General features: G+C 41.8%; 1 protein-coding gene across 2 annotated transcripts in view; it reads right to left on the reverse strand.

The window, feature by feature from the left end:
* The window catches only part of RBMS3 (RNA binding motif single stranded interacting protein 3), a 970,110-nt gene that overhangs the window by 186,250 nt on the left and 760,922 nt on the right, over nucleotides 1-22,938 (reverse strand). For both annotated transcript variants that reach the window (XM_065399124.1, XM_065399125.1), the window contains one exon: nucleotides 6,697-6,854. In XM_065399124.1, coding sequence (XP_065255196.1) covers nucleotides 6,697-6,854 — 158 coding nt within the window. The remainder of the gene's footprint in view (nucleotides 1-6,696; nucleotides 6,855-22,938) is intronic.

Raw genomic sequence — 22,938 nt, forward strand, 5'->3', positions numbered from 1 at the left:
CCATCCTGGCTAATAGCCACTGATGGACCTATCCTCCATGAATTTATCTAGTTCTTTTTTGAACCCTGTTATGGTCTTGGCCTTCACAACATCCTCTGGCAAGGAGTTCCACAGGTTGACTGTGCGTTGTATGAAGAAATACTTCTTTTTGTTTGTTTTAAACTTGCTGCCTATTAATTTCATTTGGTGACCCCTAGTTCTTGTGTTATGAGAAGTAGTAAACAACACTTTCTTATCTACTTTCTCTACATCAGTCATGATTTTATAGACAATCATATCTCCCCTTAGCCATCTCTTTTCCAAGTTGAAAAGTCCCAGTTTTATTAATCTCTCCTTTAATTAATTAATTAATTTAATTAATTTAATTAATCTCCCACATACGGAAGCCATTCCAGACCCCTAAGCATTTTTGTTGCCCTTTTCCAAGTCCAATATATCTTTTTTGAGATGGGGCAACCACATCTGCATACAGTATTCAAGATGTGGGCATACCGTGGATTTACATAGAGGCAACATGATATTTTCTGTCCTATTATCTATCCCTTTCTTAATTATTCCCAGCATTCTGTTCGCTTTTTTGACTGCCGCTGCACGTTGAGTGGATGTTTTCAGAAAACTACCCACAATGACTCCAAGATCTCTTTCTTAAGTGGTAACAGCTAATTTAGACCTCATCATTTTATATGTACAGTTGGGATTATGCTTTCCAATGTGTATTACTTTGCATTTATCAACATTAAAGTTCATCTGCCATTTTGTTGCCCAGTCACCCAGTTTTGAGAGATTCCTTTGTAGCTCTTCGCATTCTGCCTGGGTCTTAACTATCTTTAGTAATTTTGTATCATCTACAAATTTTGCCACCTCACTGTTTACACCTTTTTCCAGATCATTTATGAATATGTTGAATAGGACTGGTCCCAGAACAGACCCCTGGGGAACACCACTATTTACCTCTCTCCATTCTGAAAACTGACCATTTATTCCTACTCTTCCTTTCCGATCTTTTAACCAGTTACCAATTCATGAGAGCACTTTCCCTCTTATCCCATGGCAGCTTACTTTGTGTAAGAGCCTTTGGTGAGGGAGCTGCAAAGGCTTTCTGAAAATCTAAGTACACTATATCCACTGGATCCCCTTGTTCCACATGCTTGTTGACCCCCTCAAAGAATTCTAGTAGGTTGGTGAGGCATGATTTCTCTTTACTAAAACCATGTTGACTCTTCCTCAACAAATTACATTCATCGATATATATGACAATTCATTCTTTATTATAGTTTCAAACAGTTTGCCAGGTACTGAAGTCAGGCTTACAGGCCTGTAATTGCCAGGATCACCTCTGGAGCCCTTTTTAAAAATTGGCGTCACATTAGCTATCCTCCAGTCATCTGGTACAGAAGCTGATTTAAATGATTAGTTACAGACAACAGTTAGTAGTTCTGCAATTTCACATCTGAGTTCCTTCAGAACTCTTGGGTGAATACCATCTGGTCCTGGTGACTTATTGCTGTTTCATTTAGCAATTTGTTCCAAAACCTCCTCTAATGATACCTCAATCTGGGACAGTTCCTCAGATCTGTCACCTAAAAAGAATGGCTCAGGTTTGGAAATCTCCCTCACATCCTCAGCCGTGAAGACGGATGCAAAGAATTCATTTAGGTTCTCCACAATGGCCTTATCATCCTTGAGTGCTCCTTTAGCACCTCAGTCATCTAGTGGCCCCACTGGTTATTTAGCAGGCTTCCTGCTTCTGATGTACTTAAAAAAAATGCTATTACTTTTTGAGTCTTTGGCTAACTGTTCCTCAAATTCTTTTTTGGCCTTCCTAATTGTATTTTTACACTTTATTTGCCAGTGTTTATGCTCCTTTCTATTTTCCTCACTAGGATTTAACTTCCACTTTTTTTGCCTCTCACTGCTTCTTTTACTTTGTTGTTTAGCCATGGTGGCTCTTTTTTGGTTCCCTTACCATGTTTTTTAATTTGGGGTATACATTTAAGTTGAACCTCTGTTATGGTGTCTTTAAAAAGTTTCCACGCAGCTTGCAGAGATTTCACTTTTGGCACTGTACCCTTTAATTTCTGTTTAACTAACCTCCTCATTTTTGTGTAGTTCCGCTTTCTGAAATTAAATGCTACAGTGTTGGGCCACTGTGGTATTTTTCCTGCCACAGGGATATTAAATTTAATTATATTATGGTCACTATTAACAAGTGGTCCAGCTATATTCACCTCTTGGACCAGATCCTGTGCTCCATATAGGACTAAATCAAGAATTGCCTCTCTTCTTGTGGGTTCCAGGACCAGCTGCTCCAAGAAGCAGTCATTTAAGGTGTCAAGAAACTTTATCTCTGTATCCCATCCTGAGGTGTACCATGTACCAGTCAATATGGGAATAATTGAAATCCGTCATTATTATTATTGAGTTTTTTATTTTAATAGCCTCTCTAATCTCCCTGAGCATTTCACAGTCACTATCACCATCCTGGTCAGGTGGTCGGTAATATATCCATACCGCTATGTTCTTATTATTAGAGCATGGAATTTCTATCCTTAGAGATTCTATGGTACAGTTTGATTTATTTATGATTTTTACTTCATTTGATTCTATGCTTTATTTCACATTAGTGCCACTCCCCCACCAGCATGACCTGTTCTGTCCTTCCAATATATTTTGTACCCTTGTATTACTGTATCCCATTGATTATCCTCATTCCACCAAGTTTTAGTGATGCCTATTATATCAATATCCTCATTTAGTACAAGGCTCTCTAGTTCATCCATTTTATTATTTAGACTTCTAGCATTGGTGTGTAAGCACTTTAAAAACTTGTCTCCTTTTAGCTGTCTGCCATTACACGATGTAATTGAATGGGACTCTTTTTTATTTGACTGTTTGTGATCAGACCTTGTCTGTATTTTCCATCCTCTCGTCCTCACTAGGACATAGTGTCATTAGGCAATGTGTCCTTCTGCAGGCTGCTGTAGAGTGACCCACATCAGCTATTTCCTAGTCCTTGCTTTCCCTCCAACTGAGCCTAAGGCTAGGTCTACACTACAGCGGGGGGTCGACCTAAGATACGCAACTTCAGCTACGTGAATAGCGTAGCTGAAGTGGCGTATTTTAGGTCGACTTACCTGGCTGTGAGGACGGCGGCAAGTCGACCGCTGCCGCGCCGCCGTCGACTCCGCTACCGCCTCTTGCCGCGGTGGATTTCTGGAGTCGACGGCAGAGCCATCAGGGATCGATTTTATCGCGTCTTCACTAGACGCGATAAGTCGATCCCCGATAGACCGATTGCTACCCGCCGATCCGGCGGGTAGTGAAGGCGTGCCCTAAAGCACATGAGTAGTTTCCAGGTATGGCTGGAAATTTCTTCTTTTGAAAGGGCTGTATTTCCAAGAGTGGTGCATGCAAAGAATTTGTGCCCTATTACAGTCCCAGAGTGCCTGTGCAGTACAATTAAATAAAGTGACTGGATTTTTAAAGAGTGATGTTTTATAACTAATAGCAGCATTTATAGTTACACATTTTGACTTCAGAATAGTCTGATTTCATAATATACGGCAAATCCTGCCCCTTTCCCCCTATGTGCAAAAGGCTTTCTGACAGGAAAATGGTATGGCTGCAAAAGTGGTAATGAATGTAGGGCCAGGGATTTGGAAGAGATAACCTCACTCCACAGAGTTTTCCAACATGCAGCTATGTTACTCAGAATCCTCGCTCATATATTTGTTAGGGCTTGAACTGAACATAAGAACAGCCTTACTGGATCAGACCAATGGTCCATCTAGCCCAATATCCTGTCTGATACTGGCCAGTGCCAGATGGTTTGGAGGGAACGAACAGAACAGGGCAATTCTGAGTGATCCATTCCCTGTCATCCAGTCCCAGCTTCTGGCAGTTGGAGGCTTAGGGACACAAGGATCATGGAGTTACATCTTGGCTAATAGACAGTGATGGACCTACCTTCCATGGGTTTATCTAGTTCTTTGTTAAACCCAGTTATACTTTTGACCTTCACAATGTCCCATCACAATGAGCTTGAAAGATTGTATCTGTGTTGTGTGAAGTACTTCCTTTTGTTTGCTTTAAACCTGCTGCTATTCATTTCATCGGGTGATCCCTAGTTCTGGTGTTTATCCCTAGTAGGGGTAAATAACACTTCCCTATTCACTTTCTGCATATCACTCATGATTTTGCGACCTCTATCATATGCCCCTTTAGCCATCTCTTTTCTAAGCTGAACAGTTCCAGTCTTTTTAATCTCTCCACGTATGGAACCAGTTCCATACCCCGAAATATTTTTGTTGCCCTTCTCTGCACCTTTTCCAATTCTAATATATTCTTTTTTGAGATGAGGGAACCAAAACTGCACACAGTATTCAAGGTATGGGCGCACCATGGATATATATATTCCCATTATGATATTTTCTGTTTTATTATTTATTCCTTTTCTATCCACCATAGGCATTAGGAAACAATTTTTAACAGCATATTGGATAGTGATCGAGGTGCATTTGGGGGATTTTCATTCTCCTCTAAAGCATCAAATTATTGGCCACTATCAGAGGCAAAATACTGGATTTGACAGACAATTCTTTTGATTCAATATAGGAAATCTTCTGTTCCTATAATACACATTAGCATCCAAGATAATGTCTGACTTGTTCAAATAATCGTATAGTTTCATTTCAACTGCCTTCACTTAAATGTTTCAAAGACAGAAGTGCTTCCCTTGGTCAAGAGGAGCATCCTCAAGCTAACTTGATCTTCTCTATTTCCCTCCTCAACTGACAACCTCTGTTTGCCTCCAATGTGGCATCATCTTTTTTTAAGCCTTTAGGTGCCCTTTGGGTCATGCTTTCATGCTTTCCTTCACAACCATCAGTTAGAAACTTACAGTGGGGATAACGAGGAGAAGAAAGGCACAGGGGGCACCACGATGGCTTAAAGCCACCCAGGACTCCCCCAGACAGGGATAATCCTCCAGCTAAATGAGCTTTAGGTATGCTTTACACCTGCAGAGCAGTACAAAATGGCCTTAATGGAGGCAAAGGTGAGGGTCATTGATTCTCCATATAAATACTGCTGATATCCCACCTTTGCCTCATAGTCACACACACCTACTGTGTGTGCTCACACTATAGATGTACTAGCCTGCACCTCCACATGCTTCTAGGCAACCATAAAGCGCCTCATCTATATACAGTGACATACACACTGTACAAAGAAACTGAATAGTGCCTTGTTACAAGAGAAATATCATGTCATTAAAGATTGGATTGTAAATTCTAGTGCCCAAGGGCAAAGTGAAGCTTCAGCATTCAATTGTGGCTCTGAGAAATCCTGGCTTCATTCAAGTCAATGAGAATTTTGTCATGGACTTCAATGGAGCCAGGATTTTACCCTTCCTGTTTTTGTATGCTTAAATACACGACTTTCGTCTTGCATTAACACTGGGTTTAAAAAAAATGTTATCAGTTAAATACATTTCCATGAACACAGCCAACATTTACAATGCAATGTTTATCATCCGATAATACTGAGCTGCGTGTAGTGAGTTCAGAGAATCAAGTTAATATTGTTAACATAGATGGTGCGTAAAGAATGGTGTCATCTTTTACACTGATAGGTTTGTCTTCTACCATTTGAATTCAGATAGTAATACCGTAACATTTCCTTGAATATGATGATCTTGTATATCAAGGACAAAGGTAACATTATAATGCCAGTTATCTTGCAAGCTGCCTCATTATCACACAGTAACCCCACTTTACTCAATGGCATTATGGTACTGGGAGAAGTGTCATGATATACCAAGATATAGTGTATTCCAGGGAAATTCATAAGATAACTCAATCATAATTTTGCTTGCTGTTCAAAAGTTCAGTCTCATGAATGTTCTGTAAAGCAGAGTGATGTTTGCTTTTCTTTTGAAGCAGGAGACATTTATTTACAGTGTAAGTGGATATATAAGTTGCTCCTTCTTCCACTTACCTCTTCTATCCCCTTCTATGTACAGATCCCATTCTTTACTATTATTAATTTTTAAACAAACCTACTACATGTAACAGTGTTTCTAGCTGAGGGAGCTTTCTATAAGTATTTCCTTATAGTTAACATGAAAATGCTTCCTTCTCTCATGACAATGACACAAGGTCTACTCTATTCTGTCTAAAACATCATACTAGCCAGGGTTTCTTAAATGTAAATCTTTCTCCTGACTTCCTCTCAGGAGCCTGAAATCCTTGGGGCTTTCAAGCAACTTGTGTTTCTCCAGATACACTTTCTCTCCTCTGCTCTTCCCGCTGATAAATTTACCTTTCTTTGTTAGAACGGCTTTGCTAAATCTCTAAATGCTTTCAGCTGTAGGACATTTATTATTATCTAAACTTGATAATGCATGGACAGTTCACTATTGCTAGCGATTTTATTTCCATATACAAAAGTGTAATGAACTAATATTTGGACCAATGGGATGAACCCCTATTTGCATTGGTATTCTTCAGTTCTGCAAAAAGTACAGACACTCAATCTGATCAAGATGCTGTTTCCTGACTGTTCTGCATATTCCATAGCTATGAGGCTTCAGAGCTACTGAGGAACAGCATTTGCAAAAAGCCAAAGCCAAAAAAAAAAAAAAAAAACCCCAACCCCCCTCCCACCAGAATAAATCAAATAGACCAAGGGTTTCACCTGGCAAAGCCGACTCCTCTGCTGACTCCATTAGCATCTCTTAATATTCTGGTGGAAATGACATGTCCGAAGGGTTTCAGCATATTCTCCAGTTCCTGCTCATCCATGGAAATGGGTAAATTTGAGATGTATAAATTAGTTGGGTCTTGCTCTTGTTGCTAAGATAAAAGAAAAGAAACAGCCTCAATTAAACTCAGTACTTTAACAGAACAGCTTGTGGCTCCCGATATCCAAAAATGGTGGGTGCGCCAAATAATACAGAGCCAAGAAATTATAACAGGGTTAGAAGCATAGCTCTGCAAGGTATTCAGAGCTGACAATATATTTGTCAAATATAGCCCATTAAGGCCTCAACCCTGCAAATTTTCATGCATGTGCTTATCTCTCCATCCATGAGTAGTCCCATTTAACTCAATGGGACAGCTCATGTGCAGGACGTTACTCTCATGCACAAGTGTTTTCAGGACTGTGCCCTGATTTAGGAAGTTGACTGAACAGAACATGATTTCCACATATGTGTTCACTGCTCAAAAATATTCAGCAAATGTTGTATGCAGAGACATATTATATTCCAGCCTGAAGACTGTTTACAACTTGGTCACCATGAGTGAGCTTGGTTGAAAATGCAGAATGTTTTTCTGGAAATTTTCCAACAAGCTCTAACAAGGATTTTTGCTTTGAACATTTGATATTTCCAATTCAAACTTCAAGCTTTTTTGACTAATAGGTCACATGGTGTATGTTTTATTCCTTGATTGGATGAGCATAATTCTTAGAATGGGTTAGAATGTGAATACTCAAGAATTCAAATTTGAAAATCACTTTCTAGTAATACTCCAGAGTATTAGTTTAAAATGGCTGTTTTGGCAAACATTCCTGCTGGTACCTTGTTTGCTAGAATACTCTCAGGAAGGGGATACAAAACACAGGTGCAGCAAAAGCATTAAAAACTTTGAACAAAAGCCCTGTCTACACACAAACTTGCACCTGTTTAATTAAACAAGTTTAGTTAAATCCTTGCAAACACCTGTATGGACACACTTATTTTGGTTTACAAGCCGCTTATTTTGGTTTAGCTTAAACCTGTTTCCAATTGACTTAGGGCTTGTCTACACCTAAAACACTACAGTGGCACAGCTGCACCACTGTAGCGCTTCAGTGTAGACACTACTTATGCCGATGGGAGGGATTCTCCTGTTGGTGTAGATAATCCACCTCTCTGAGTGGAAGGTTGATGAAATAATTCTTCTGACAACCCAGTGCTGGGGGGTAATTCAATATAGTTACTCCTCTCGGGGTGTAGATTTTTCTGATGTAAATTCCCAGTGTAGGTCAGACCTTAGGATAACTCAAAATAAGCCTGGTTTAAACCAAAATCAGAATATCCATACAGCCTTGTGCATCAGTTTAGCTAAATTGGCTTTAAAAAAATCACACCTTCAGTTAACCCAGTGCAACTCGGTTCGTGGACAAGCACAAACAATCCCATGCATTTGCCCAACTCCAGGAAGATACGTGAATAGAGTGCAAACTCAAGGAGCCTGTTTCTCCACTTCCTTGCACCTCATTCACACCTCTATAAAGTGAACACCATCACTGTGAGGGAGTAGAGAATTCTGATTTTGCAACAGTTTACACCACTGTACAAAGGTATAAATGACTACAAAAGGTGCAACCCTGTAGAGAATCAGGGCCAAAGACTTATCAAAGTTCAAAGGCAAGAGAAACCTCCCACTATAGCAGTTCAAGAGGGCATATCTCTGCCATACACATGCAGCTGATTTTTGCCTTTAATGTATGGAAGATGAACATCAAGTTATAAATTCAGACATACCCGGTTCCATTTCACTATAAATAGCTCATAATAAACCCGGCATAAAATAAATATGTGGAACCAGAAATACAATAGGGAAACAATTATACTATGCCTAATAATAATACCAAATAAGCAACCAAGTTATCTTTTACTAGTTAAACACTTTAGGAGTTCTATTAAAATATAAATTATATTACATACACAAACACACATATACAGTTTATATTCACATGTGCACATGCAAACACACATACATCACAAATGTAACAGTGCCTGACATGCTAAATTGCAGTGACGTGTGCATTGTTGCCAACTCTCACAATTTTATTAAGAGTCTCGCAATATTTGGTGATTTTCTTAAAGCATCAGGTCCCTGGAATAGGTGAATGTGGGAGAATCACAGCTTACCTTAAAAAAAAAAGAAAGAAAGAAAGAAAGAAAGAAAGAAAGAAAGAAAGAAAGAAAGAAAGAAAGAAAGAAGGGGAGGTTCTATTTATGCAAACTTGAAAACATGAACCCTAAAGGCTCAAAAACCTGAAGTAACATTTCTTATTTTTTAAAGTCTCCTGAATTTTAGCCAACCTCATACTTTTTGGGGGTCTGATTCATGAATGCTTGGCATTGGCAATGCTACACATGGTAAATGGCACATTACCTCCTCATCTAAGTCCTATCCATAATGCGTCTCCCCTAGAACTACCTGTAATGTTTCACACCTCAGAACAGTTTGAAAGAAGTGCCATTTTATAAAACGGAAATAGTAATAAAAAAAACCCAGAAAACACCCTCAAGTTACTATTATAGTAAAATGTGTATAGATGAGTGACCATATTTTATGGGGGAGGGGGGAATAAAACCCTAAAGGGGCAAAGTGTTGAAAAGTAAACTGATCTTGAAAAAGGAAAAAAAAATAAAAACAACAAAACACAAACACCTCCCTATCTCTCCTTCCTTTTACGCCTTCCCTCACACCCCATCCCTTTTCCAGATGAGAAGGCTTTTCCCTCCACAGTAACTAAAATACAGTTTTGCTTACATTGCATTTTAAAACTGAATTGGGAATGAGGGGCTGGCATTGTTACAATGTCAGCAATGTGAAGACAAATCATGTGATCAATTCTGAGAATATAAACCTGGCTGATATTTAGAGGGGAAGAAAAAGAGGAGAGGTTGGGAACAAGGAAGGCATGATATGAGTTTAAAAAAATTTAGATTAACATTTTTAAAAGCACTTTCCCTTTTCAGCACTTTTTTCTGTGTGTATATTGTGAAGTGTTATTTTGCTTTGTTATTTTGCTGTAGGTGAAGGGAGAGGGAAGATTAGGAAGTGTCTTTAGCAGTGGAGTCAATTAAAGCAGAGGCATCGCAGAACTCAATCAGAGTAAAGATTTGCAATTTCACAGGCAGTGTTATTCAGAAATAATCAGATTATTATGCAAACCTCTGCCTTTTGATTGGTTAACTGTTTGGATTAATCAACCAATCAGTGCACAGGGATCAGGCCCGCTGACAGCAATTCCGGGCCCCAGAGCAGAACAGTCAATTGGCGCGGAGCTGTACCAAGTATGGCGGCTGTGCACACATGCACGCACAAGCCTTGCCCGTGGTCCGCCTGACATTTGTGCGGTGCTGCGCCAGCGAGCTGCTGCTGGCTGTGCTGTTGGTGCCCAGCAAACTGCCAGTCGCGCTGCTGGGCGTGCTCTTCCAGCACAGCCAGGGCTTCCACATGCCCACCAGGCTACCTTCGCAGCCACCAGTACCACCCCGTGTGCACACCTAGGAGCTCTGCAGCCCGCCCGGGGCTCCCAGCCACCGCTACCACGGCAGCGGCTGGGGGCCCCTGGGCCATTTTAAATCACCCGGACCCCTGGGCAATTGCCCCCTTTGCCCCCCCCCCATCAGCAGGCCTGACAGGGATCGACATATTTTACCATTATTTAGAAATAAATATACAGTGGTAGTGCAAATCAGACCTATAACCAGAATGCAGAGGATGGAATAACAGAGAAAATACAGTTATGCATCATTAACTGTACAGCATCCCTCATTCTCACTGAGACAATTCTATTTCAATAGAATATTAAAGTGTGAGATTTTGTTTTGACTATTGAGTCTTCTTTATACCTGTGGCAAAAATAAAAAGTTTTAAAAAATAAAAATTGCAGCCAACATGTTCCATACCATAGAGTTTAACTTCCAGTTCCTTTTCTAGAGTAGGAAGCACTGATTCTTGTAGCAGATACAGATTAAATACAGTGGCTTTAAATATCCATAGACATTTTAGCTAAATTTTAAGTGTGAATGAATTCCCACCTGAAAGTTTGCTCTATGACCATTATTTACCTATGACTCCTTTATCAATATGATAAACAGGAGCAGTATATAGATGTATTAAATCATGAAGGGCTAAATTAGGCTGCCCACTCTACCCTCAAGTGATTTACACTGTTTTGTATAGAAAGGAAAATAATTCCACATTATATTTTCTCTGCACAAATATAATATTTTCTTCTCTTGCTGGGAAGAGACGACTTCAAAGAGATTTTGGTTTACTCAGGAGTCCTGTGAATTAATTCTCCCTATTAACAATCCATCTCAACTCCCGGGAGCAATTTGCAAAGGGGAGTTAGCCACTGACTACTAGTTAAGAGGAGTTTCACTTTACATCTTCCAAATTGACTTTGGAATCTCTGTGAACACATTGTGGTACCCAGTTTTGTGTCACTCTTCAAAGTCCTCTTTACACAGGCATAGTCAGGTTTGATATTTATGGGTCATATACAAGTTGTCTTGTCCTTGAATAATTAGATACTGAACTACCACTTACATCACACTATTGATACTAATCAATATCAGTTACAGATTGCCTTTAGAATCACTGTAACCTCATCCAGAACATTTTAGACACTAGTCACTTCATATGATTCAAAATTATTACTATTTCCGTCATGCTGTTTAGTAGTCAGGTTCCATCCTCCCTTTAAATAACAGTTACACCCTTATGGAAGAAACCATCCGTATGTCACTGAATTACTCTTTAAAATATAGTCATATCACACATTTCTCATTTCTTGACAATATTGTTCCAACTGTAGTGGCTGTGTCTTCAATCTTATCTTTGGAACCACAATTTATATGATCAATGCCAGTCTGGATTCAGGACAAGTCATAGCACTGAGACCATTTAGAGAAGGCTTGTAATGATCTCTTTCTTTTTGTGGACTCGTGTTCAAAATCTCTTCTTGTTCTTTAGTATTGACTTTTTTTGAAATTGCGGATCCTGGGACCCTTCTAGGACATTTGAAATATATACTAGATCATATAGGGAAACTGGTTTGGTTTGTATTTGACTGGCTAGTTGCTGTATGTGACCTTTAATCTGGAAGGTCACATTCAATCAATTCCATGAATGAGAATTGAAAGGTTTTTCCAGAGTTCCATTTTTGCCATTACTACACGCTTTTTCTTTCTGCTAGTTTTCACAGACTGGAGTTAATGCCAACACTTTCAAACTTCATGACACCTCAAAAAATCAGGTCACTAATTTATTAGATGTCTAACTATAGATAGAGGTGCCCAACTTTAGGTAGGCAAGTCTAACATTCTGATCCCAAATTTTAACATTGAGCCCTTATCATTAATGTTATACATGAAATAACCGAACATTCCACTGAATTCTTCACATAGCATTTCTCATTTCTCCTTTATAAATGAACTGTACCCATTTTGCTAGAAAGAGAATTCTAAAAGTTAAAAGAAAACTATGTCCAACTTCCACAGCACAGCAGTCTGAAAAGCAAGCATGGCAGGGAACATTTTTGCTATACATCAAATGTGGCTTATATTTAAGGGTTATGGGCTGGAACTTCATCTGGTGTAAATCATCATAGCTTCATTGAAATTAATGACACTAAACTGATTTACATCAGATGATGGTGACCCAGTGGTTTTTTTTTTTTTAATTAAACCTGCTCTTATAAAAATACTACAATAATGGTCCAAACTACTTAGGCTTAAAATAGTGTTACTGCAGTAGTTTGGCCATTACCATTGTAGTGCTAGATAAACAGAATGCACCAATTCACTTTGCCAGCATTCACAACCCCTTTTATTTGCTTATTTGCATTCCTTTGGGTGGGCACATTTTTAATAGCGAGAATGTTCTCAGAAAGCAAAGCAGTTGTGAACAGAGAGACGATAGCAGCTTGAGTTTATCCAGTGGAGCATTCCATCTGGTTAGGGGAACTCAGTGCTGGCAGAAAGCTGCCCCCACAATGCTGCCAATGGAGGGAAAAGAGGGATGTTAGGGCATTCCAGAGGGAAGGCGCATGGAAGAGCACAGATACACTATGCCTGATCTTCTACTGGAATAAGGTGCTTGAGGATGCTTATGCCAGTCACTAGAGCTCTTCCCATGCAGGTCTAAACTGCGCTTGGATTAGGTCGCTGAGGATCAGGGAGCCACCACTAGCTCCCTGTGGACCCCCTCTCCATTGTGCCTGAGCTCTTCATAGTCTTCATAACTTGCCAATAGACTTCAATGGTGCTCCATAAAGGCATAAGTATTTGTTCGATAGGGACTTGATCCCGCACTCATTGAAGTCAATAGCAAAATTCGCACTGACTTCAAGAATGCCTTAGATCAACTTGTAGGATTGGGGAATTTAATGTCCATTACAAACAAATTTACATCTTTTTACCCACCACTACACTTTTTCCCCATGCATTTACTTTTTGCCTTCTATACATTTCTATTTCTAGACCATACTTAAATAAATGTTTAAGACAGATACGTACAGGGCCGCCCAGAGGGGGGGGCAAGTGGGCCAATTTGCCCCAGGCCCCGGGCCCCACAGGGGCCCCCACGAGAATATAGTATTCTATAGTATTGCAACTTTTTTTATGGAAGGGGCCCCCGAAATTGCTTTGCCCCAGGCCCCCTGAATCCTCTGGGCGGCCCAGGATACGCAGGGCCGGCTCCAGACACCAGCTTGTCAAGCAGGTGCTTGGGGCAGCCACTTCGGAGAGGGGCGGCAAGTCCAGCTATTCGGCGGCAATTCGGCGGATGGTCCCCCAAGTAGAGCAATAGAAAAAGCTCATGAGAGTATTCACACCAAAAGTGCTCTCCTGGTCTCTCTCAGAATCTTTTTATGTTTCACCCAAGTAGATTTGAAAAAAAAAGAACTCTTTATGAACTGAAAAAAAGGACTCCTTTTGTTTATGAAGCTCACAGTGGACCATCCATTAAGGAAAGAAGAAGTTACTCACCTTGTGCAAGAATGATGGTTCTTTGAGAAGTGTGCTCTACTGTATGTGTGTCTGCATCCCTGTGCTGCTGATCGGATAACTTTGGTAGCAATATCCTTTCAGCCCACGCACGTGCTGCTCCTTGCCTGCCATGAGGCCAGAACCAGTGTATGCAGGCAAACCCTCCTCAGTTCCTTCTCTGCTGCAGAGTCCATGAGAAGAACTCCAAAGTGGAGGGGAGAAGGGTGGGTCATGGAGCATCCTGGGGACACACATCTCGAAGAACCATTATTACTGCACAAGGTGAGTAATTTCTTCTTCAAGTAGTGTCCCTATGGGTACTCCACTCTAGGTGACTCCTGAGCAGTGCCCACCACTGGAGGGCAGGCTTTGGAGTCAAGTCAAGTCTGTTATAGATGATAGCATCGTGGCACCGAATTTGGCATCTGCAGCCAAGTCCCCCAGGATAACAATGTTCTGTAAAGGTATGTGTAGATGCCCAGGTAACTGTTCTGCAGATTTCTGATACAGGGATACCCTTGGAGAAGGTGACGGAAGATGAGACCAATCTCAGAGCGCATGCATATTGAAGATGGGGTGCTACATTACACATCTGGTAACAGAGCTTGATACAGTTCAAGACCCATTTGGAGAGTCTTTGGGCTGAAATTGCTGTACCTTTTGATCTATCTGAAATGGAGGGGAAGAGTCTCCGAGATTTTCTAAAAGCTTTTGTTCTGTCCAAATAGAAGGCCAAGGCCTCATGTCGAGCGTATGGAGGATGGCTTCCCTATTATCCTGATGAGGTTTGGGATAAAAGGTTGGAACTGAATAAGCTGATTTATATGAAATGTGGCAGTCACCTCGGGAGTGAACTTTGGATATGGTCTAAGACTGACATTGTCAGGGAAGAACACCATGAAGTGAGGATGAGATTTCTTGAGAAACAACAGGTAGCCCAGGACTACCGGTAGAATGGCTGCATTCAGGGTGATGCCTTTGGGTTGACACCAGATTTGAAATCTTTTCTACTTTTGTAGGTAGGTACAATGAGTAGCATAGGCGATAACTTCCTCTTTGCCCTGTGGGTGCTCGAACCCCCCCTAGCCCCTGGCCCTGCCCCTGCCCCACCCTTTCAGTTGCAGAATCCACAGGTTGGGATAGAGAGAGAGTCTCTTGTTCTGTGACAGCAGGTAGAGAGTGATTGGAAGAGTCATCGGTGGACATAGTGACAGCTGTGACAGGTAAGGGTACCACGTCTGTCAGGGCCAGGTGGAGAGCAATCAGTATGATGTTTGCTTTTTCACTTTCTAAGGGATTTTCAGTATTAGAGGGAATGGGGAAAAGGCGTAAAGATGACCCTGGTCCCAGGAAGGAGGAGAGCATCTCCCATGGAGTGTCATCTGATCCCCACCCTGGAGCCATATTGTGGACATTTCTTGTTCTGGTAAGTAGCGAACAGGTCTATTGTCAGTGTCCCCTATTTTTGGAATATGTCATGGAGGACCACCAAATCTATTTCCCATTCATGGTCGGGTGAAAATTTGTGGCTGAGACTCTCTGCCGTCGTGTTGTGTACTCCCAGTAGGTAGGCCACCGATATTATGACATTGTGGGAAATGCACCAGTTCCATAGCTGTAGTGCTTCCAAATACAGGGAGTGTAATCTGGAGCCTGCTTGTCGGTTTATGTAATACATGCAGGCCACATTGTCCATCATGACTTTTGTGCGCGTGTCTTTGATCAGAGGGAGGAAGTGGGCACACGCGTTACTGACCAGTCTGAATTCAAGCAGGTTGATGTGAAGGCACGTCTCAGATAGAGACCATTTGCCCTGAATTGTGACATCATTGAGCCCCACCCTATTAGGGATGCATCAGTCAGGAGTGATGATGGGGAAGGCTGAATAAATGGGATTCCTGTACAGACAGTCACTGGGTCCCTTCCACCAGTCCAAGGATTGTTTGACCTTGGTGGGCATCGATAGTAGTTTGCTTATTTTGTCTCTATTCAACCTGTAAACCAAACTGAACCACACTTGTAGGCATCTCATGTGAAGTCTGGCATGAGCCGTAATTTAATCAGTGTGCCTGCAGCCATATGCCCCAGAATCTGGAGGCAGTGTCTGGCTGAAATTTGGGGGCTGGATTGCGCTGTCTCTAACAGCATGGAGACACTGAGAAATCTGATGTGGGAGAAGTACCCTCACCTGGATGGTACCGAGGTCAGCTCTTATGACTTCTAGACTCTGTTCCATTATTCATATTGATTTTTGTGCGTTGATTTGTAGGCCCAGATTCTGGAACAGGTCCAGTGTGGTCTGGGTGACCCAATGGGCTGTGGCAAAGGAATGGTGCCCTGAGAAGGCAGTCGTCCAGGTAAGGATATATCATGATGCCCTGAGAGCGTAAGTGGGCTGTCACTACCAAGAGGACCTGGGATAATACTCTGGAGGCCAATGAGAGGCTGAAAAGGAGTAGTCTGTACTGGCAGTGGTCTTAGCCTGTGACTTGGAATTATCAAAATGTGGAAGTATGCAGCTTGGAGGTTGAGGGCCGAGAACCACTCTCTTTTATCTAATGCTGGAATAATCATTGATAAAGTGACCATTTTGAACTTTTTCTGCACCTTGACAAATTTGTTGAGTGCTCTGAGGTCTAGTATGGGTCTCCAACCTCCTTTTTTCTTCAGTATCAGGAAGTAGTGAGAGTAGAAGCCTTTTCCTCTTACATGTGTGGGCAATGGCTCTATGGCTCCTATGCTGAGGAGTGATTTATCTCCTGACATAGCAGGCTCTCATGAGAAGGGTCCCAGAAGAAGGACAGAGAAGGGTGTTTGGGAGGGGGGAAGAAGGAGAAATGGAGGAGTGTCCATCTTGGATAATCTCCAGCACCCATTTGTCGGTTATCCATTCCCAGGTGCTGTGGAACAGTGTGAGAATGTCTCTGAAGGAGAATGAGGAAAATGTTCTCTGGGCACCTCGATCAACCCGTCAAAACTGCCTCTTTGAGGTGGAAAGTTGAGAGGAAGTGGGCTGAGATCCCGACATCTTCCATCTGGGGAACCTCTGCTTCTTCCTCTGAGGTTTGTATGTGATGAATATTGAGAAGATGAGCAGGGCTTGAATGGTGGCCGAGGGCTATACTTTCTTTTGTACAAAGGTGTATAGATCCCAAGGGATCGAAGAGTGGCCCTGGAATCTTTTAACGTGTAAAGGGAGGTGTTGGAATTCTAGGCGAATAATTTTGTCCCTTCAAAACGAAGGTCCTCCACAGTTGTTTGGACCTCCTTTGGGAAACCGGATAGATGAAGCTATGAGGCCCGTATCATCAAAATGGCAGTGGAAATTGAATATGCCGCCATGTCAGCTGCATCAAGTGCAGACTGGAGAGAGATCTTAGCCACCAGTTGGCCTTCGTTGACTATGGCCTTGAATTGCTCCTTATGAGAATTGGGAAGCTGCTCAATAAAAGAACCGAGTTTTGCGTAGTTCTGATAGTTGTATTTTGCCAATAAGGCTTGATCGAATTGGGAGGCGGGTGGTAGAAGAGAAACTCCGTGTCTTTTGCCGGCACAAAATATTTCCTGTCAGCATGCCTAGATGTTGGTGGGACCGACATGAGGGCCTGCCATCTGACCTTGGCGGAGTCCAGGATTGCCTCATTAATAGGGAAAGCCACTCTGGAGGAGGTAGAGGAGTGTAAAATATCCACCAGCTTGCTGTGAGACTCGGTCACCTCCTGCAATGGTATTTGTTACATTTTTTGCACCCTCTGTGCCAGGTCCTGGAACAGTTTAAAATCATTAGCCATAGATGGCAGAGGGGGCATCACCATCTCGTCTGGTGATGATGACAAAGAAGTGGGCTTGAGGAGTGACTTCCTCCTCAACTTTGGCCTCTGGTTCCTCCCTTGCCTGCTCAGGGGGTTCAGAAGTCCTCGAGGCAGCAGCTGAAGGAGGATGTTTCCTTGATTGCTGATAGGTCTCATTAGAAGTAAGGGAGGCCTGTTGTCTTTGAGCCTACCAAGGATGCCAGTATGGCCATTGTGATAGGAAGGGACCTGGTGGTTGGTACCACAGTTGACTAAACCAGGGAGGCTGTGGATCAGAGGGATGATAAGCCTGATGTCCACAGTGAAACTGAGCCTCATATGGCAGGTGAGAACAGCGGCAGGAAACCACATTCTCTTGTTCACTTTCTGACTCCAACAATAAGAAAGGCAATGATTGGCAGGAAGATGACACTAAGCTGGGGGGAGAGGTAGATACGCTGAAGGTAGGGATAGGGTCCAGAGTGACCTAGACAAATTAGAGGAGTGGGCCAAAAGAAATCTGATGAGGTTCAACAAGGACAAGTGCAGAATCCTGCACTTAGGATGGAAGAATCCCATGCACCGCTACAGGCTGGGGACCGACTGGCTAAGCAGCAGTTCTGCAGAAAAGGACCTGAGGATTACAGTGGACAAGAAGCTGGACAGTGTGCCCTTGTTGCCAAGAAGGCTAACGGCATATTGGGCTGCATTAGTAGGAGCATTGCCAGCAGATTGAGGGAAGTGATTGTTCCCCTCTATTCAGCACTGGTGAGGCCACATCTGGAGTACTGCGTCCAGTTGTGGTCCCACCAGTACAGAAAGGATGTGGACAAATTGGAGAGAGTCCAGCGGAGGGCAACGAAAATGATTAGGGCGCTGGGGCATATGACTTATTAGGAGAGGCTGAGGGAACTGGGCTTATTTAGTCTGCAGAAGAGAAGAGTGAGGGGGGATTTGATAGCAGCCTTCAACTATCTGAAGGGGGGTTCCAAAGAGGATGGAGCTCGACTGTTCTCAGTGGTGACAGATGACCGAACAAGGAGCAATGGTTTCAGGTTGCAATGGGGGAGGTCTAGGTTGTATATTAGGAAAAACTATTTCACTAGAAGGGTGGTAAAGCACTGGAATGGATTACTTAGGGAGCTGGTAGAATCTCCATCCTTAAAGGTTTTTAAAGCCCGGCTTGACAAAGCCCTGGCTGGGATGATTTCGTTGGCGTTGGTCTTGATTTGAGCAGGGGGTTGGACTAGATGACCTCCTGAGGTCTCTTCCAACCCTAATCTTCTATGATTCTAAGATGTCGGTAAGTCAAGGGCTCTGGGTGAACTTAGTACCAGGGCTCCAGTACTGAGCAGAGGTGAGTCCGGTGCGTCAGACACCGAAAGATCCATTGTGCACTAGAAATCAGGTGGGGCGGACAGCAGCAGTGCTGAGAGGCTTGTAACGACTGGGTCAGAGGTGTGGACTTGGTAGTAAGGTCTGTCAATGCCTGGCATACCACAGGCAGTACTGATGTTGACGTCCGTACCAATGAAGCCTTCCCCAGGACAGATGATCTATGTTTTTTGTGCCCCTGGGGTATCAGTGCTTCCTTGCCTTTGCCCATTGGGTCTTTAGGCAGCCTGATTTGCTCTGTTAGCTCAGTACCGTGCATGCCCTGGGTACCAGATTTAGATGGCTTTGATGCCATCAGAACCAGTGAAACTGATCGAGCTGGATACTAATTGTTTTTGACTCCATCGGGGCTCACTACAGGGACTCACAGACCTTTTCTTAGAGGCCTTACGTGAATGGCTTGTGGGCATCTCCCTGGGCTCACCTCCCTTCGAAGTAGAGGCTTGCGATGAGGGCTCCCACTGGGACTCTGGAGTTTGAAGGGCTGACTCCATGAGTAGGAGTTTGAGCCTCAGTTCTCTCTCTTTCCTGGATCTGGGCTTCAGTTGCTGACACAAGCCACACATCTGTGGAATGTGTTTTCCTCCCAGACAGCGAACACACTGCGAGTGTCCGTCAGTCACTGGGATAGATTCCTTGCAACGTAGACACTTTTTGAAGCCTGGGGAGCCAGGCATACCCTTGTCCAGGGGGACTTACCCCCCACAGAGATTGGCGAAAGACAAAGTCCTTTTTTTCAGGCACGGTCAATATAAAATGCAAACAAAATAAAGAAAGAAAAAAAGGCTTCAAGGGAAGCTAAAAATTAGCAATTCTAAAGTTAACGATCTGCAACTGGCCAGCTATACCTCTGTCTCTAGCCAGGGGCGGCTGAGAAGGAACTGAGGAGGGTTCACCTGCGCAAGCTGGCTAGCCCCGTGGCAGGTGAGGAGCAGCACATGTGCGGGCTGAACCGACACTGCTACCAAAGTTCTCCGATCAGCAGCGTAGGGACGCTGATACTCCTATAGCAGAGCACCCATAGGGACACTAATTGAAGAATCAAAGAAAAAATATAATATGACCAATCATATTGCATGCACAATCAACAATGAATACTCATAGCAATTAGTTCACAAACAAGTCATAGGCTACATTTTTTTCAAAAACAGACTTTGTTAAATAATTGCAAAAAAGCAAATTCATAAAAATCATGATCTGTAAATAGAAAAAGGGGGAAATTATTTAGCTATGTTAATTGCAACAAATAGTTTAATTAGTTCTATAGGGTAATATTATTTATAAGTGCTGTTTTAATTAAAAACTTGACTTTTAAATTGAGTTCATAGTGTATATATGTTAAGGAATTCTTCTCACTTTGCAAACTTTCTAACTACTGTGCTGTAAGATGGACTCAGCTTTCTTTTAATTAAGTTTGCCCACGGAAAGCACAGCATCTTCTAAACCTAAATAGTGCTAGAACTGAATTATTATACCTCTACCATGTCTGGTGCAGAACCTTCCATCATATATATTATCTGCCAATGCTGATTTGATTTCCCCCCTCATCTTACGCTGCAAATATGGGAGTTACTATGGACTGTGCCTTTTGAGCATTATATCAGATCTGTGGGTTGCTATTTTCTTATATTGTGCACAGAATATTGTCATAACTCAACCAGAACTATCACAGCCTGATGGAGACAATTATTCATATTTTTGTAACTTCTAGGTCAGACTGTTACAATTTCCGAGTTTACAGATTTCTAGAAAAAAAATGTGCATGGTTTCGAACTTGTACAATATGCCTCAGCCAGACCGTTATCACACACTATGCAAATTAACCACATCACTCCAATTTTGAGGATGTTCTGCTGGCTTTCTGTTCAATGTCAAATTGCTTTAAAGATTACTTGGATGCTTTACAAAGCTGTATATGATTTGGAAACCATGTAGTTATCTGAGTGTCTGTTCTTGAAAGAGCCAATTCACTCCCACTGATCACTTGAAGTTACTCTATAAAATATTCTGCAAATACTACCTAGCCTCCTAGCATGCCCACCCTAAATTAGAAATTTCCTGATGCCCACTATGACCAGGGTGCAAATTGCTGAGTCAGACTAATTCCAAGTTTAAAATTTTCCCTATTTCTTTTAGTCTGTCTCTCACCAAGCCCTATTAAACTTTTGTGTTGCATGTTCTATTGTAAGGCACATACGCTTGCATATTTTTATTTTTCACTACATTGTATTGGGTTAGCGGCACTTTGACTTATACTTTCCAGTCTTATTTGTATTCAGACAAGAACACAGCTCCTTTATCTGCCATACAAAGTAGAAACTATTGCAATGCAATGCTTACCATGCACATTCATACCGAAGTCAAGGTGATTTTGCATGCTGTCCATTCAATGCAGAGTGTGTGTATGTATATATATATATATATATATAATTCTAATTACAAGTACAAAACATGAAATTACATAGGTAAACAAACCTTCCATTATCATTAACATGGGAAACAGAACTAGCTAAATCCAAAACTTAATGTGCAAATACCCACGTAAATCAACGGAATTAAAAATCAGATTGTGCTCTCAGAAAGATCTCTAAAATGAAAAGACTAATTCAGGTAGTATCCAAAAGGCCAGCACTTAACTGTCCACATTCACATTTGAAAGACATTGTGGTTACTATCAAGGGTACTAACTTATCAGCACTGGAAAAGTATTAGAGGTTTTGAGGAGATTTTGGGGACAGTATTAATGCTCTTTAATGTTTGACCTATGGAATCATTCAAGCAGGCGAATTTAAGCAGCTTTTAGATCCCATGTGATTGCTCGTGAAGAAAAATGAATGCTGTCTTTTGTCATATTTTACTTTACTTCCTATAAACCATAAATGAAGTCAAAATCTTCTTGTCTGGGAATTCCTGTTGGGATACAGGTTCAAGTCAATTTAGCCTGAGTCCATATAGATTCCCAGTGAACACAGTTACTCATCTTGATGCACACACCAGAAATGGAAACCAACTGGTCCTTAAGGATGCATCAATTTTCTGAAAGTCTGGATTGTTTTGAGTACTATAGAAACTTTGAAAAAATGTACCTGGATACTTTATACGAAAAACAAAATAGAGCTTTTGTCAGTTTTAGTTTGAGAAATTTTACTCAGAGAAGAATACCATTAATAGTTAGAATAATGCACTATTCACAAAGCGTTGAGGAATAGTGATACATTTAATACATGCAATATATATTAAAGGTGATCTGAGTCATGTTTAAAACAAGACAATTGATGGTTGTCATTCAGCAGCATAATGGCCAAATGAAATGTACATTCTCCCAGGATGTGGAATTTTCAACAATGAATCAATAGATCCCAGAGGAGAATTCAGCCATTACACAGAGGGTTTGAAAAATCCATTTCCTCATTCACCAGTGGCACATAGTAAACTTTCTCTAGTAAGTGGCGTGAACTAGGCCATCAGTTTCAGCAGAAATTCAACTTTTATTTATTTTACAAAAGTTTTGCTTCCTTATGATTCCAAAAAAAGTTTTTTCAAATATGAACTCCTGCTGTGCTGACTTCCTGAGTCTGCAGGCTGCTATTACGCAAGCAGCAGTGTAAGAATAAAACAATAAGAAAAGGGAAGATGGCAGCTGGGAAACTAACAAGACATATTAATAGCCTTTGCTACTTTCTGGAGAAGCTGCCATACAAGTAGTAAAAGAGGAGGAACCAAATCATGGTCTACAGATGCACAATTGTTGCCAACCAGGCCTTAGGCAGTCAGGCCTAGTGGTGAAGGCGAGAAGTCAGTCTACCAGTTAGAGCTGGGTCCGGGACAGGTAGAGTCCAGGAAATGATCAGAGGGTCAGTGCCAGAGGAACAGAAGTCAAATGCCAGAGTTGGAGGGGGTAGACCAGAGTCATAATTCAGAGGTGGTGTCAGGTATCAGTAATAATGGACTCGATGACCTCTCGAGGTCCCT

This window comes from Emys orbicularis, chromosome 2, assembly GCF_028017835.1.
Source record: "Emys orbicularis isolate rEmyOrb1 chromosome 2, rEmyOrb1.hap1, whole genome shotgun sequence".
Lineage (NCBI taxonomy): Eukaryota > Metazoa > Chordata > Testudines > Emydidae > Emys > Emys orbicularis.